General features: G+C 34.2%; 2 protein-coding genes across 2 annotated transcripts in view; both read left to right on the forward strand.

The window, feature by feature from the left end:
- LOC108987322 (fanconi-associated nuclease 1 homolog) overlaps nt 1-14,460 on the forward strand; it is a 28,603-nt gene extending 14,143 nt beyond the window's left edge. Inside the window, exons 14-15 of the mRNA XM_018960217.2 lie at nt 12,739-12,814; nt 13,410-14,460. Coding sequence (XP_018815762.1) covers nt 12,739-12,814; nt 13,410-13,730 — 397 coding nt within the window. The 3' untranslated portion in view covers nt 13,731-14,460. The remainder of the gene's footprint in view (nt 1-12,738; nt 12,815-13,409) is intronic.
- LOC108987323 (protein WHAT'S THIS FACTOR 1, chloroplastic) lies at nt 10,144-12,687 on the forward strand. Its single transcript, XM_018960219.2, has 2 exons — nt 10,144-10,324; nt 10,673-12,687. Exon 2 carries the CDS (start codon nt 10,890-10,892, stop codon nt 12,357-12,359), a length of 1,470 nt encoding a protein of 489 aa, XP_018815764.1. The 5' UTR covers nt 10,144-10,324; nt 10,673-10,889; the 3' UTR covers nt 12,360-12,687.
- Nucleotides 14,461-15,122: the final 662 nt, after the last annotated feature.

Below are 15,122 nucleotides of genomic sequence, written 5' to 3' on the forward strand. Positions count from 1 at the left end.
CATCATCAACGAACAGTGATTTATCTGGAAAGATAAAAAAACAAAAAACAAAAAACAATAGAAATACATTGAAAATGAGTTCAGGAAAAACCTAGGAAATTGGTTTGGCAAAAATCTGGATATGGGTTTGGAAAAAACAAATTAGGAAATGGGTTTGAAAAATATATGTTAATGATGAAATCTAAGAGATGGAATTTTTTTTCGTGGTGGAGAAATGCTTCAACGTACCAAGTTCATTTGTTTTGATAAACAGCTCTCTCAACCATTCTCTTGTTCTATCTTGAACCAAGTCCGCCCAAAGGCCTCACTTTATACTATTGTTAAAATATGGAAGAAATAGGAGGAATAGTCCAATGACCAGCTATCAAAGAAGAAAAAGAAGGCTCATTTTTATCCACTCTCACTTAGGCCTTTCGAAGAAGCTGCTTGAGAATCAACTATGGGGGAATGCCCTCTTGCTCTGGTTTGCTAGCACTCAAAGAAGAAAAACTCAATTTTTTGCCTTCCCACTTTTTTCTTTCTTTATTTTTTAAGTTCATTTTTACTTTTTATTTTTTTCACTTCTACGTAGGCTAGCCGGTTACCCCACGTTTGTACATGGTGGTTGTACCTAGCAGTTTTGGAAAAAAAATTTACTTCTTTAAACGGCATCGTATTGGAGGGGAGGTGGAAGGGGTTGGGCTTTAGATGTGAGAATTTGGACTTCAAGTTTTGTTTTTTTAGACTTTAAATGTGAGAAATAGATAGTGTTAAAAATAATTTTGGACCTAACTATTACCCTATAGTGTGATAATTTTTTTTCTAAATTAATATACCAATTGCCCATAAAATTGTAATAAGAAAATAAAATCTTCAAAAAATAAATTTTATTTCTTTTTTATAGAAGGGGAACATATGAGAAGAGAATAAAGAAAAATATAGGGTTTTCATTCCCTACGGCCAAAACGCTGCCGTTTAGGTAGCTGAGGCTTGGGTTTCTTTTTTGGACTGGGCTGTTACATGGATTGGGCTTCGATTTTTAGGTCCCAAACTTTAGATATGAAAAATATATTATTTCAAAAAATAGCCCATTTACAAATTATATCACAAATGATCTATACTATTTTTTTTCATCTTATTTGATACTATTTGTTTATAAAATTTTTATGAAGATAAATTATTTCCTAATACGTTAGATTATAATTTATATTATAAAATTCATAAATAAATAAAATATAATATCTTCATGTTTTCAATATATATTATGTCATTATCAATATTTATAACCATAAATAAATTCTAAATTATATATTATCGATCATCATACGAGACTTTTACAAGTCAATTATACGTAGATAAATATATAATTAAATAGCAAGATGGTTTTAGGAATTTTTTGGGTGATAGTTTAAATGTTTCTAATATTGGATTGTTTTGGGAATGATGCTAGACAAGATGTCATATTTTTTATGAATCTTTGACTATTAAATGTAATGACTATTAATTTTGGCATATTTTTTTGGATTTGTTAGAATAGATTATTTTCATGCATAGCATTCTAGGATTTTAAATGATAGAATTTACTTTTTATTTTAGAAGATAAAATTATTATTCCTTCTTCTACGTTCCACAGGTAAATATAATTAGTTTGTTACATTTGGATGTCACAATTTCGTTCTTTTGAATGCTAATAATTGTTTTTCAATTAAAGACTATGGCTAAGAAAGAAAAAACATATTTCTGAATGCTACTGAAATAAACCAATTTCAGATTTTTATACTAAATTTTTATGGTACTCTACGTTATCCTATTTTTAACACATTTTATTTACTATTTATAGATGTTATTTTCAAGATTTTTCACACAACTGGGCAAACGTGTCTTGCATGTTGCACCATTAACTACTATATATATATATATATATATATATAGAGAGAGAGAGAGAGAGAGAGAGAGAGAGGAGCATTCTTGACAAATTACAATTACCATTTGTTAGCAATAGAAAATATACATGATGTCGATATGTTTTCTTTTTAAGCACGCAAATATATCATTAAGATAAGGAAAATGAGATACATGAGGGGGTGGAGTTCCCCAACAAATACTCAATTACAACAACCACAAAATTGATTAATAAAAAAACTGGGTTTTGGTACCACATCCATACCCTGCCAAGAGGGTTCTATAGTCAATCCATCTTAATAGTCAAAATTCGAAGAGGGTTCTAATTGTTAAGATTTGATAGTTGAAGGGTGTAAGATGTCAGTTTTGTTTTTTGTGTATAATGCAAAGTATCTATTAGTTGAAGGCTGGAAATTTTTTTTTTTTTTCCAAAAATTAATATAATTAGCAGTATATATATATATATATACAAAATGAAAGGAAATGAATCTAATTTGGAATCCATAAAACCCAAGTCAAGACCAAGCTCGCAATACCCATTCAAGTCCATAATGAGCTTTTTATGAAAGCTTGCATACATATCGAGGAAATTGTGGATAAACAAAACTTGGAGGTTGGATCATATAGATTTCTTCATCTAACCAACATATACTGCTAAAGAAAGAATTGTTCAGATAACAATGATTTTGTTCATATGTACTCTTCATAGAAAAACCTCATTCGCAACCCACCATCACTACAAGAAAAATGAGCTTTTGTGGACATTTAATTGCGGCGAAAATGTTATTTGTGACCAAAACAGACTCATTTTGATTGTAAATAATCATTTTGCTGGAATTAAATAGTCACAAATAAGTAATTTTCTTGTAGTGCATACTCATGTTAGGATGAGAAGATTCTCTTCGATATATGTTCTACGGGCTTTGCTGTATTCACCTTGCAACCCTTCCTCGAATTGAGTTGTTTGTTAAGTAAATTTTTGAGCGGGTGAAAGAAAAATGGAAGCCATATACAGTTAGGTCATTTGTTTGTCGAATGAGTTTGTCTAGCTCTCAAAGTATCAATGGAGTAAAGTGGGAGGAGGAATGGTCGATTCGATATGGTGGCGATGGATGTGCTTTGGAGGTAAGGGGGAAGGCGGAAGAAGGGGTTTTGGTTGTCTTGGGCTTTGTTTAGAGGCAAAATAGGGATCATCAAGATTGTGTTGGGGTGGCCAAAGGAAAGTGGATAGTTTGTGAGACTTTATCTTCATAATAATTAGTCATTACTACCAACTGTTAGATGCCCACAAAGAGAATCAATCTTAATTTTTCTCATCATGTACCTTAGAACAATATTGATTTAGGAATCTATTTTTCTATTCATGTTGATGTAATGTTTCAAGATCAAATATGATACTAAAAGGCAGTAGATGTTACATAATCTTTTTTATGTGATATATATTCACATAATAATATAATCTTAGAGTGTGTAAATTTTATGCACTTTTTTTAAAAAAGTGGGGCTTACCGTGAAAAAGTTAGATTTTTTCATATGGATCTCAATTTTTCCTTAATGTTTTTCAAAAGAAGTGTACATGACTTCTACATTCTAGAACTGTATAAATAATTTCCCTATGCCACAACTCTTTCGTAAAACTCATAATCAATCTTGAGATTGTAACAAATAAATAGGAGTGGGTTTGGTCCGGTGTGGCACCGGTCTTAAGAACCAAAACCGGTCCAAAATCGGTGCTGTATCAGTTTTCATATTTTGAAAACCATTTTAAACCGAACCGGACCGGTATATATATTTTTAATTTTTTATATTATGTTATATATATTATATACTAAATTGCTAATTAATATAACATGAGATTCTAACTTTATTATTCAAGTTTATTAATCTTATAACATAATATTAATATAACACTTGATGAAAGTTAGACACTACTTATACTATACTAGTATAATTGAACATTAATGAATATTAATTGTTAATAATAAATATTAAATTCTAAAAATTAAGTTTAGTATTGAAAAAATTATAATATTAAACTTATATAGTACCACACGTATAAATTGAAAATGGGATCGGACTAGACTGAAACCAGAAAAATCAAAAGTTTCAGTTTCAGTGATAAATCGGTTCGTATCAATTCTTAAATTTTTAAAACCAGTATATACCGATTCGATTCTAAAATTGGACCGAACCAAACCGATTACATCTCTACGGATAAAAGAATAACTTTCTCACTCCACAATTTTCATAAAATATAATGATAATTATAAACAATTAAAAGAATATCTAGGGGTGTAATTGGTCCAGTTCTGTCCGATTTTTAACAAATTTTGGACCAGAGTCGATATACATCGGTTTGAAAATTTAATAATCGATACGGATAAGTTCATCACTGAAATCGAAACTTTTTATTTTTTCAGTTTCGATCCAGTTTGATCCGATTTTTTCGATTTAACGTTTACACGTGTGGCACTATATAAATTTAGTATTATAATTTTTTTAACACTAAATTTAATTGTTAGAATTTAGTGTTAATTATTAACAATTATTAATTCATTAGTTTCTAATTATACTAATATAGTATAAGTAGTGTTTAACTTATTAGTTATAAGATAAATATACATGAATAATAAGATTAAAATTTCACGTTATATTAAGTAGCAATTTAACATATATTATATATAATCTAATCTAAAAAAATTATATATAATATATAAATTATATAAAAAAAACATTTTATATATAATATAAAAAACTAATATATATATATATAAGTATACTGGTTTGGTTCGGTTGAAACCGATTTTCAAAATATGAAAACTAATACCGAACCGATTTAGAACCGGTTTCGATTCTTAAGAACTGATACCGGATTGAATTGGTTATGAACCGGTTGATTCAATAGGTATTTCGGATTTTTTTTACACACTTAAGGATATCCATGGATTGCCATATATAGACTTATTAAAATCCCAAACAATATAAAATAATAAGAAAACTCTTAAGTCAAGCGAGATTGCGTACCAAAGTGCAACCAGGTGCTAACATGGATTAATTAAATGAAACAAACCGTTTTTACTTGTAATTGAATGAGCTGAAGGTTTTGGACATGATTTGAGTTCTGAAGTGAAATGAAAATAGAGACAAAATGCACAGTGTTGACAATCTTCTCTCCGTGCCCTCTATCTGGTTTGCCCCTCTACGTGCGTGCCTTCTCTGCATTATTCCGCCATCTTCTCAAGCGTGCCTTCTCTACTTCTCTTCTATGCTTGGGTTCACATGCTGGCCATCGATTCTCTTCTTTCTTCCACCTAAAAGCTCCTATTTTTCGTTTAACCCCCACTTTTTGGTCAGAGCCCTAATCAAGCTCTGTGTGCCTTCGTTGCACCTCTTCCCCGCGAACACAGCTGCTCTCTCTCTCTCTCTCTCTCTCTCTCTCTGTGTAGCAAATAATTATGCAGATAACTAATTGAAACAACTTTGGTCTTCTATACTGAAAATGAGTTTTGAAAACATGTTTTATTAGGATTAATTATTCTTGGAATCTAAAGGAAAAACCCTGCAGTAACCTTAGATTTTAAACAAAATTATCATTAGGAGTACAAAATAGGAGTTTAGGGACTGATTTGAAAACTAAGTTCTGAAGTTTAATTGGAGAGGGAGAAGAAAAAGGGAACTGGTGGATTTTACCAAATAGTTTGTCATTGAATGTGATGCTTGTGGTGTGGGGGTGGGTGCAGTCTTGATGTAGGACCAGAAGCCAATTGCTTTTTTGAATCAGGCTTTGAAAGGAAAATATTTGTTGCTGTCAACTTGTGAAAAAGAATTATCGGCTTTAGTGATAGCTGTTAAGAAATGGAGGCCATACTTGCATGTTAATGCTTTTATTATTAAAACAGATCATCATAGTTTGAAATATCTAGAACAATAGCCCAGCAGAGGTGGATTTCAAAATTATTGGGATATGAGTTTTTGATTGAGTATAAAAAAGGGGTTGAGAATAAGGTGGATGATGCATTGTCTAGAGTGTAGTCTTCAGATGATTCTAATATGTTTGCTGATATTCCATACTCCAACCTGGTTGGGGGAATTAAACGTGGATTACCTTCCACTTCTTCTTTCTCTTTGAAACATGGTCTTCTTTTTAAAAAATGAAGAATCTATGTGCCATATTTAGGGGTGTAACCGGTCCGGTCTGGTCCGATTTTGGACAAAATCTAGGACCAAACCGGTATGTACCTGTTTTGTATTTTTCAAGACCGATTACGCACCGGTTACCCTCCTAAACCGGTACTTCCGGTTTTACCGGTCCGGTCCGGTTTTCCGGGTTTTTTAAAATGTAAGTTTCACAATTTATCATTATAAATTTGTTTATAAAAAAAAAAACTAATTTAAAAAATATTATTTTATACTTTTATTATAAGTTATATATTAGTATTAGTTATAAACTATATATTTAATATTAGTATTAGTTATAAAATTTTAGTGATTTAGTATTAACATTTTATGTAATAATTTATAAATTATAATAAGAAATTATTTCATATATAATTATATATAAAACTTTCACATAAAAAATTATAATTATACATAATATATAAAACTTATATATATTAATATATATAATATTTTGTATAAAATTTATATATACAATAATATAAATATTTTTTTAATATATTTTTTTATCAACCGGTCCGGTCCGAAAAATCCTAAAACCGGAACCGGACCGGAACCGGCCAGTTTCCGGTTTCAACTTGCACCCCTAGCCATATTGTCCTGATTTGAAACTTAAGATTTTGCATTTTGTTCATGCTAGTCCCACTGCAGGTCACTTGGGCTTTCAGAAGTCACTTCAGAGTGCCAGGGGTGATTTTTACTGGCCATGCTTAAAGAAAGAAGTGAAGCAATATATCAAGGAATGCAATACTTGTCAGAGAAACAAGGAGGAGAATGTACACCCTGCATGATTGTTACAACCTTTGCCTGTGCCTTAGCAAATTGGACTGACTTGTCCATGGACTTTATAGAAGGGTTGCCGATTTCAAGGGAGTATTATTGCATTATGGTAGTTGTAGATAGGCTATCAAAATAGTCCCATTTTTATAGCATTGAAGCATCCATTTACAATTGCAAAGGTAGTTTCTCTATTCTTTGACAATGTATTCAAGTTACATGAAATGCCTCAAACCATAATTACGGATAGGGGCTCCACTTTCACAAGTTCTTTTTGGAATGAGCTCTTTAAGTTGCAAGGGGTTTTCCTCTCTTATTCATCTGCTTATCATCCCCAAAGTGATGGGCAGATTGAAGTCGTTAACAAATGTGTGGAGCATGTTTTGAGTAGTTTTACAAGTGATAAACCAAGGGAGTGGTATGATTGGTTAACATTGGCTGAGTGGTGGTATAATACCACATTTCATGCCTCAACCAAGTTGACTCCATATGAGGCAGTGTATGGCAGACCTCCAATAAAGTTACAACAGTATATTCCAGGTTTGACAGCTAATCAAGCAGTGGATGACTTGTTAAAGTCAAGGGATCAGATTTTGGCTATCCTCAAACAAAATATGGTAGCTGCTAAGGAAAGAATGAAGCTTCAGTTTGACAAAGGCAGAACTGAGAGGGAATTTGTAGTGGGTGATTGGATATATTTAAGGCTTCAGCCTTATAGACAACATTCCTTGATAACTAGGCGTAATCTCAAACTCTCTCCCAAATTTTTTGGGCCATTTTACATTACTCAAAATGTTGGCCAGGTTACTTATAGGCTTGTTTTGCCTCAGCACACTTCAATCCATCATGTATGTCATGTGTCCTATTTAAAGAGGAAGTTGGGGTAGAATATTTCTCCTCTCCCTACATTACCTCCAGTTGATTTGTAGGGAGAGTTGTCACCTGAACCTATAGCCATTTTACAGCGCAAAAGTAAGAGGGTTAATAATAGAGTAGTAGTTGAAGTTCTGGTGCAGTGGCAAAGAGCTAAAATGGAAGATGCTACTTGGGAATTATATTGGCAGTTAAGGGAGAAATTTCCTCACTTTGTGAGCAAGGTGCTCTAAAGGGGAGGAGTATGTCATGATCACGTAGGAGCTGAAATGAAATGGAAAGAACAAAGAAAAATGGAAAGATGAAGGAAGATGCAGCAGTTTTGTTAGTTAAGGTTTGTCTAATACGAGTTGTTTTGGGTTTCTGTTGTATTTATGGGTGGCAATGTGGCAATTGGAATTGAAGGTCGGATTAACCTCCAATAAAATCGGACTCAGAGTCAAATGTAGGTCATATCAACTAGGGGTGCTACCTGCATGATGCAGGAATGGATGCGGGGGACCCTTTCCCGTACCCCACCCCGCTCTCCACTTTCGGTAGGTAAGTCTCACACTACTTAAGTATGACTATTTTATTGTTTTGGCCTTTTATATAGAGGTCGGTTTATAAAGATGGACTTAGGAGGCTAGGATAATTCAATAACTTGAATATAATTTCAAGTTTTTAATAAATTGTATATATAAATAATATATTTATTTATATATATAAATTTAAAAAAAAAATATTTTTTTATAGAGAAATGCTAGGTATCAGTCGGAAGCCGCAGCACACCCTTAAGAAATTTTTTTTTTTTTTCAACTCAACATGATGTGTTGAAGATATAGGCTGATATTTTTCATTTCTCTTTTTTATATATGTGGAATAGAGCTAGGGAGTAGGGGTGAGTTCGGTCCGGTCTGGTCCGGTCTTGGGCCATTTTATGGACTGGACCGGACCTATTCGGTCTAAGAATTGTCTACCCTAGACCGGACCGAGTCACATATAGGACCGGTCCGGTCCGATCCATTTCGGTCCGGTCTGGTCTAGGGTCGGTCCAGTCGGTCTGGACATGTCTAAAATGGGCCATTTAGCCCAATCTAAATCTGATTTTTTTTTGGCCCAATTTCAATTTTTTTCGGCCCACTTCAAATTTTGTACATTTTTTTTAGCTAAAACTACTAAAAAAAGCTTGATCTTGAAAAATACAATGATTAAAAAAAAATATTCTATATAAAAAACTAAAAGAACCCAAATATTATGCTATTAGCCTAGTAGGTATATATAGTTATAACTTACAACTTTTAGTGATATTAATACTATACTATTATACAAATATTATGCTATAATACTATAACTTTTATAATATGCTATTAAATTATTAATACTATTATACTATAACTCTTATATGAGTAAAGTTATTATAACTTATAATAGTTATATAGTTGGTACTTACTACTTAGTATAATATATTATATTATACTAAATAACTATTGACTATATCAATACTAAATTACTAATAGTAATAGTAATATATATTATAATGATATAGTGATACTAATACTATATATTAGATAATAATACATTAATACTATAGACTTATAGTGATTAGTTATTATGAATCATGAATTCATGATTACTTGATTAGTATAAGTTATAACTGTATAATATTATTAGTATTAGACTATTAGTAAATAGTAATATACTAATATTAGTTATAGTGATTTAGTAATTAGTACAAGTTATAACTATATTATAATATTTATATTATAATGATATAGTAATACTAATACTAGATATTATATAATAATACATTAATACTATAGGCTTATAGTGATTAGTTATTATGAATCATGAATCCATGATTAGTATAAGTTATAACTATATTATAATATTAGTATAACTATAACTATAGTCATAGACTCTTACTCCATATTAGACTATTAGTATTTTTTTTTATATACCATATTAGAGTATAGAAGACTAGAAGTAAAGTCTAGACTATTAGTATAAATATTAATATTAGTATAAAATTATAAATATTAGTATTAGACTATTAGTTAATAATTATTTAATGGTGAGTTAGTGATATGTTAAATGAGAATTATATAATTAATATATATATTTTTTTTTCAATTTTAATTCGGTCTGGTCCAGTCCGGTCCGGTCCGGTCCGAAAAACCCAGAGACCTTGGACTGGACCGAATTAAGTCGGTCCTATCAAATTCGGATCGAGACCGACCGGTACCATTCTAGGTCCGATCCGGTCCGGACCGAATTGGTCGGTCCGGTCGGTTTTTTCGATCCGGACGGACCGAATATCACCCCTACTAGGGAGGCAGGGTCTTACTGGGGTCATCCTGCCCCCGCCCTGGCCCTCGTTAATCCTTCTACCTACGGGATGGGGCGGATGGGGGCAGGATAGCTGGATATGAGCCGCACGCGAGACACATCATTTACTTATCAAAACTCAAAAGATAGACACGAAACTACTTCCTTCGTTCCCTTCCCCGACTCGCTACAGCAAAAGTTGCCTGATTTCTTCGCCCATTCTCCTCACTCACTGCCCACTCTTCCCCCCCCGGTCCCTCCTCCTCCTTTCTCTCTTTCGCTTTGACGGAGACGCTTCTCAGTTTATCACGTATCGGTTCTTCTCTCTCTCTCTCTCATCTTCTGTTTTAGCTTTTTCTTTAGGGTTTTCCGGATTTTTCTTTTGTTTTTGAGTGTTCTGTGAAGCAAGCATATACGATTAGTTATTTCCCCCAAATTGATTCCATCCCGCGACGACTTGGTTTCTTCAATTTATTATTTTGAGGCGTTGGAGAGTTCCTTTCTTCAGTTATATTTTCGTACTATCTATTTACACACAAAGGCTTCGTTTTTACTCAATCTTCCTTCATTTTGTTTTATTTTTTAGCTTTAATTGTAGTTTATGGGCGTATATCTACCTGAATCGTATATAGATATAACATTGAATGTCATTCTACAGATGGAAATAAAAGCTACAACAAGATCCAGCTCCATGTTCATGGAGAATACCTGCTGTAGAAGAAGTCTTATTGGGAAAGAATTTTAAAGTTGTTATCAAATAGAAAGAGTGAGACTGATGGTGTCATATTATCCAATCGCGTGGTAGTTTTACTTTTACCCTCCTTCCACAAGGTGTCGGCTTTATTTAAAGCTTGTCACTACGACAAGTTTGAAAAATGGCATTGTCCCTGCCATTCTCATCCCAAAGGGATTGGCCAATCTCTTTCCTCAATTCTAGTTTACTCCCTAGGAATCCTCCTTCATTTCATGCTAACAGTAACCAATATTTCAGGAATAATAAGAACTTCAGAAATCTATCCATTTCGATTTCCTGTTCATCACTCAAAATTGTTCGAAGTCCTTCACTAGACCGGCATGTTGTGAAGCAAAATAAGATTCGGTTTATCCAAAAGCTGAAAACACTGCTCCTTTCTAAACCAAAACACTTTTTGCCAATCCGCATTGTTTCAAAATGCCGATCATACCTTTGCCTTCCAAAGCCTCGCTCCATCCTCTCAATGATTCATCGTTATCCTTTAATTTTTGAAATCTTCCCGGTCCCAAGAGCACCCGTACCAATGAATGCAACAAAATCATATTCTCAACTATGTGTTCGTCTAACCCCAGCTGCAGCAGCTCTTGCCACCCAGGAATTAAATCTCAAATCAGCCATCTCAATGACCTTGGCAGCCAAACTCCAGAAACTTCTCATGCTCTCTTCTCACCGTCGGCTTCTTCTGTCTAAGTTGGTTCACCTGGCTCCAGATCTTGGCCTCCCCCCTAATTTCCGTTCCCGTCTATGCAATGACCACCCTGACAAATTTAAAATTGTGGATACCTCCTACGGTTGTGCGCTTCAACTTGTCACTTGGGATCAAGACTTGGCAAAGCCTTTACCCTCTCCTGAAGTTCATGCGCGTGGGCTGATAGTAGATAGGCCTTTGAAATTTAAACAGCTTAGACTTCGAAGGGGACTGAACTTGAAGAGACGGCACCAGGATTTTTTGATCAAGTTCAGGGAAATGCCCGATGTGTGCCCTTATAATACTTCTGTGGGGGCATTTGTGAAAGAGTCCATCGAAGCAGAGAAAAGAGGTTGTGCAGTGGTGAGAGAAGTGTTAGGGATGACAATTGAGAAGAGGACTTTAATTGACCACTTGACTCATTTCAGGAAGGATTTTGGGCTGTCTAACAAGTTGAGGGGAATGATTGTGAGGCACCCAGAGATATTCTATGTGAGTTTGAAAGGGCAGAGGGACTCTGTGTTTTTGGTGGAGGGCTTTGATGAGAAAGGAGCCCTGTTGGAGAAGGATGAGACTTTGGCCATTAAAGACCAATTGATGGCACTGGTTAGGGAGGGAAAGAGGATGAGACGAGAGAAGAGAAAGGCTAGGATCTATAGCTATCCCACTGGTGATGGTGATGATGGTGATGGTGATGCTTATGAGGTTGACAACAGCGATGATGACCATGATGATTGCTTGGATGACTTGTTCGAGTATGAAGATCCATATTTGGATTATGATGTTACTGATGGTGACGAGACCAACGAATCATTTGGCCACATGGAGAATGGGGTGTTTTGGACAGCAGATTCTACTTCTCTTCTTAATGATATGGATGTAGCAAATTTCGAACCTTGGTAACTATGAATGTCAAAACAACGTACACATCTTGCAGAAAAATGGTAAAAGTTAGGCATAGTGGTTTCCTAGTGTTCAATATTGTGACATACATAAATTTGGATTGTTGCATATATCTTTAGACGTAAGTCTGGACTTTGTAGGTCATTTGATGTATATCGTGCCAACAGAGTATTTGTAAAGAGAGAATATGGACCATAATCTATCTGTACTTCCAGTCATTAACCAGTGGTGCCTCGAGTCTTTCGACCCACGATTTCAAACTTTTGTGTGAAAGGTAGAATGCGAATGGCACACAAATACACGAGTCCATTGGTGCTTTGGATTCTTCTGTCTTTTGTTAGTATCAAGTGTACAATGTTAATCCGTGAAGTGGCATTTGGTTGACTATTTTCGGGCTGCTGATGTGGGACATCATATTTTCTGATGCACCAAATGTCTTCCGTACCAGATTTCAGGCATGTTTTCAGTTTATTGTCATTTATTACTTTCATCAACAATGAAGGAATAGGTCTTCTGGGATACGACACTGTAGAAGATAGGAGAGATGCTTATTTTCTGTAAGTTAATGTCAAAATGTTCCTTTGGTGAAAGTATTGTTGATAGTAGCAAACTATAGCTAATAAGGCTAGGAAGGGTTTTTGCTTTCGATGGAATTCTATCCTCTAGAGAGGGAAGCAATTCTTTTCTAGTTCTTTATCAAAAACTCTTCCATGAAACATCTTTGGTTATTCTTGGGGAAAGTATTTGTTACAAATATATTAGCAAATAGGGAAACTAAATGGGTCTTAGGGGAAACCTGATTCAATCCATAAGCGGCACGCGTGCCCCTATAAGAGATCTCCCAGTTTAGATGTCTGAGGGATTTTGTTTTAGTATACAACAACTGTCTTAACATTCTTGTATCCGTGGAAAAGAATCCTGTCCTTTAATCACTTTTCACCTTATTTTAGAGTAAGTTGATATGTGTGTTAACCTGAATCACAATCTGCCTATGATCCTTGGTCCTTTTGCCTGCCAGTATGTTTGAGAAAGAAATAATCCATTTTGCAGACTGCACCCTTAGATTTGGAGACTGATAGCTTTTATCTGATGAGAAAGAGCTGCATAGAATCTCAGCTACAAAAAATTCATGACGGCATGGCTGAGGAGATCCTCATCATGTCATGGGAATGCCATGTGGGAACAGCTTGTAGGGGAGTTAATTGGAACAGGCATTCCCTCACCGAGCTTCAGGCAGCTGTTTCATGCATTGGTGGCCCTTGTTTGGCCTCACTCTGCCGACATATTGCTCAAGACTACCGAAGTTGGTCCAGTGGAATGCCAGATTTGTTGCTCTGGCGCTTTAATCTGGAGTACAGAGGTGATGCATAGCTTGTTGAAGTGAAAGGCCCTAGGGATCAGCGTGGCTACTTTTTCTAATGGACTGTGGGTTTAATACAGAGGTTTGTAAGGTGAGCCCCTTGCAAATGTCTATATGAGAAGTCATTGATTTTCTGTAAGGGGGGAAGAAAAACATGACAAGAATGAACATATGAGCGAATAATTACATTAAGAGATCACCATGAAGAATTCTCTTCAATCCTTATGTATGTCTTTTGTGACACAACAATGAATTATTCTGTCTCTGTTCAGAAAACAATATTCGAGTGAAATCCTACACTACCGAAATTCAAGAACATCAGGTTCTGTGGGCCAAGCAGGTCCAAGTCTGGCGACAATAAGAAAAAAGAATATAATAATATCAGCTCAGCTTTAACTCTTAGTATGTGAAATGAGATGGTTTTAGATGAGTTTAATAAGATATTGTAATAATTAGATGAGATAAGATGAGATGGATTAAAAGTAGTTTTGTATCCAAACGGACCATGGTCTTCGTTTGCTTGATAAGATGGAACACATATATGCCTTATTTTAGCCGAGGCAAGGCCGTATCTTCCGTTTTTACTCATTTGTTTCTATAAGATTTGGGTGTTCAATTTTCGATAACATCGACCCCACTCCCTTTCATTTTAGATGGTAGAAAGATAGATCATTGATTCCTGGGGGATATATATTTGTTTGACTTTATTGAATCCCAAAAGTGCAATGTCTACTGTTTCATACATATTCTGAGCTGTTATCTAATTATTAGTTTTTTCTATTGGTTTCTGTGACCCTGAAGACATATTTATGTAATTCGTTGATGTTAGCTATATGATGAAGCCAAGACACTCGTGAGTCGTGACCCGCATGAATCAGATACTTTCAAAGCCTATGAGTTCCAGCAAATCCAAGTTCTACCAAGATTTCTTAGTACCATTACCTCTTTCCCATATATAGTTTTGGAAGCATGAAACTTTTCTCCTATGAAACCATATTATCCCCTCTCAATCCACAAAATTTGAAAACTTTAAGGGTCTTCACACTTAATTTTTGAAATAATTGTCTAAAAATTCTTGAATACAGAAATTTCGTTTTTGAACCTCAGCTCCAAATTTCGGAAGCTTAGGGCTGGTTTGAATACAGAAATCATTTCATCTCATCATTATAACTGTATCAAATTTTAACATAAAATATAATAAACTATTCAACTTTTTTAAATCTCAAAATAATAATAATATTAAAAAATAATATTCTAACAATATTTTATTCAACTCATCTAAAATTATCTCATATTTAACTCATCTAAAATTATCTCATATCATCTCACTGTCCAAATGAGCCCTAAAGATCTTGATCCAACTTCTTTGTATCGGTCACTTCTTCTATGGTAGGGGAAAGCTT

Source organism: Juglans regia, chromosome 7 (assembly GCF_001411555.2).
Source record: "Juglans regia cultivar Chandler chromosome 7, Walnut 2.0, whole genome shotgun sequence".
NCBI classification, from domain to species: domain Eukaryota; kingdom Viridiplantae; phylum Streptophyta; class Magnoliopsida; order Fagales; family Juglandaceae; genus Juglans; species Juglans regia.

Bases quoted from the DNA above. Each gene is read 5' to 3' on its own strand.
- LOC108987323 (XM_018960219.2), top strand. From the start codon at position 10,890: ATGGCATTGTCCCTGCCATTCTCATCCCAAAGGGATTGGCCAATCTCT.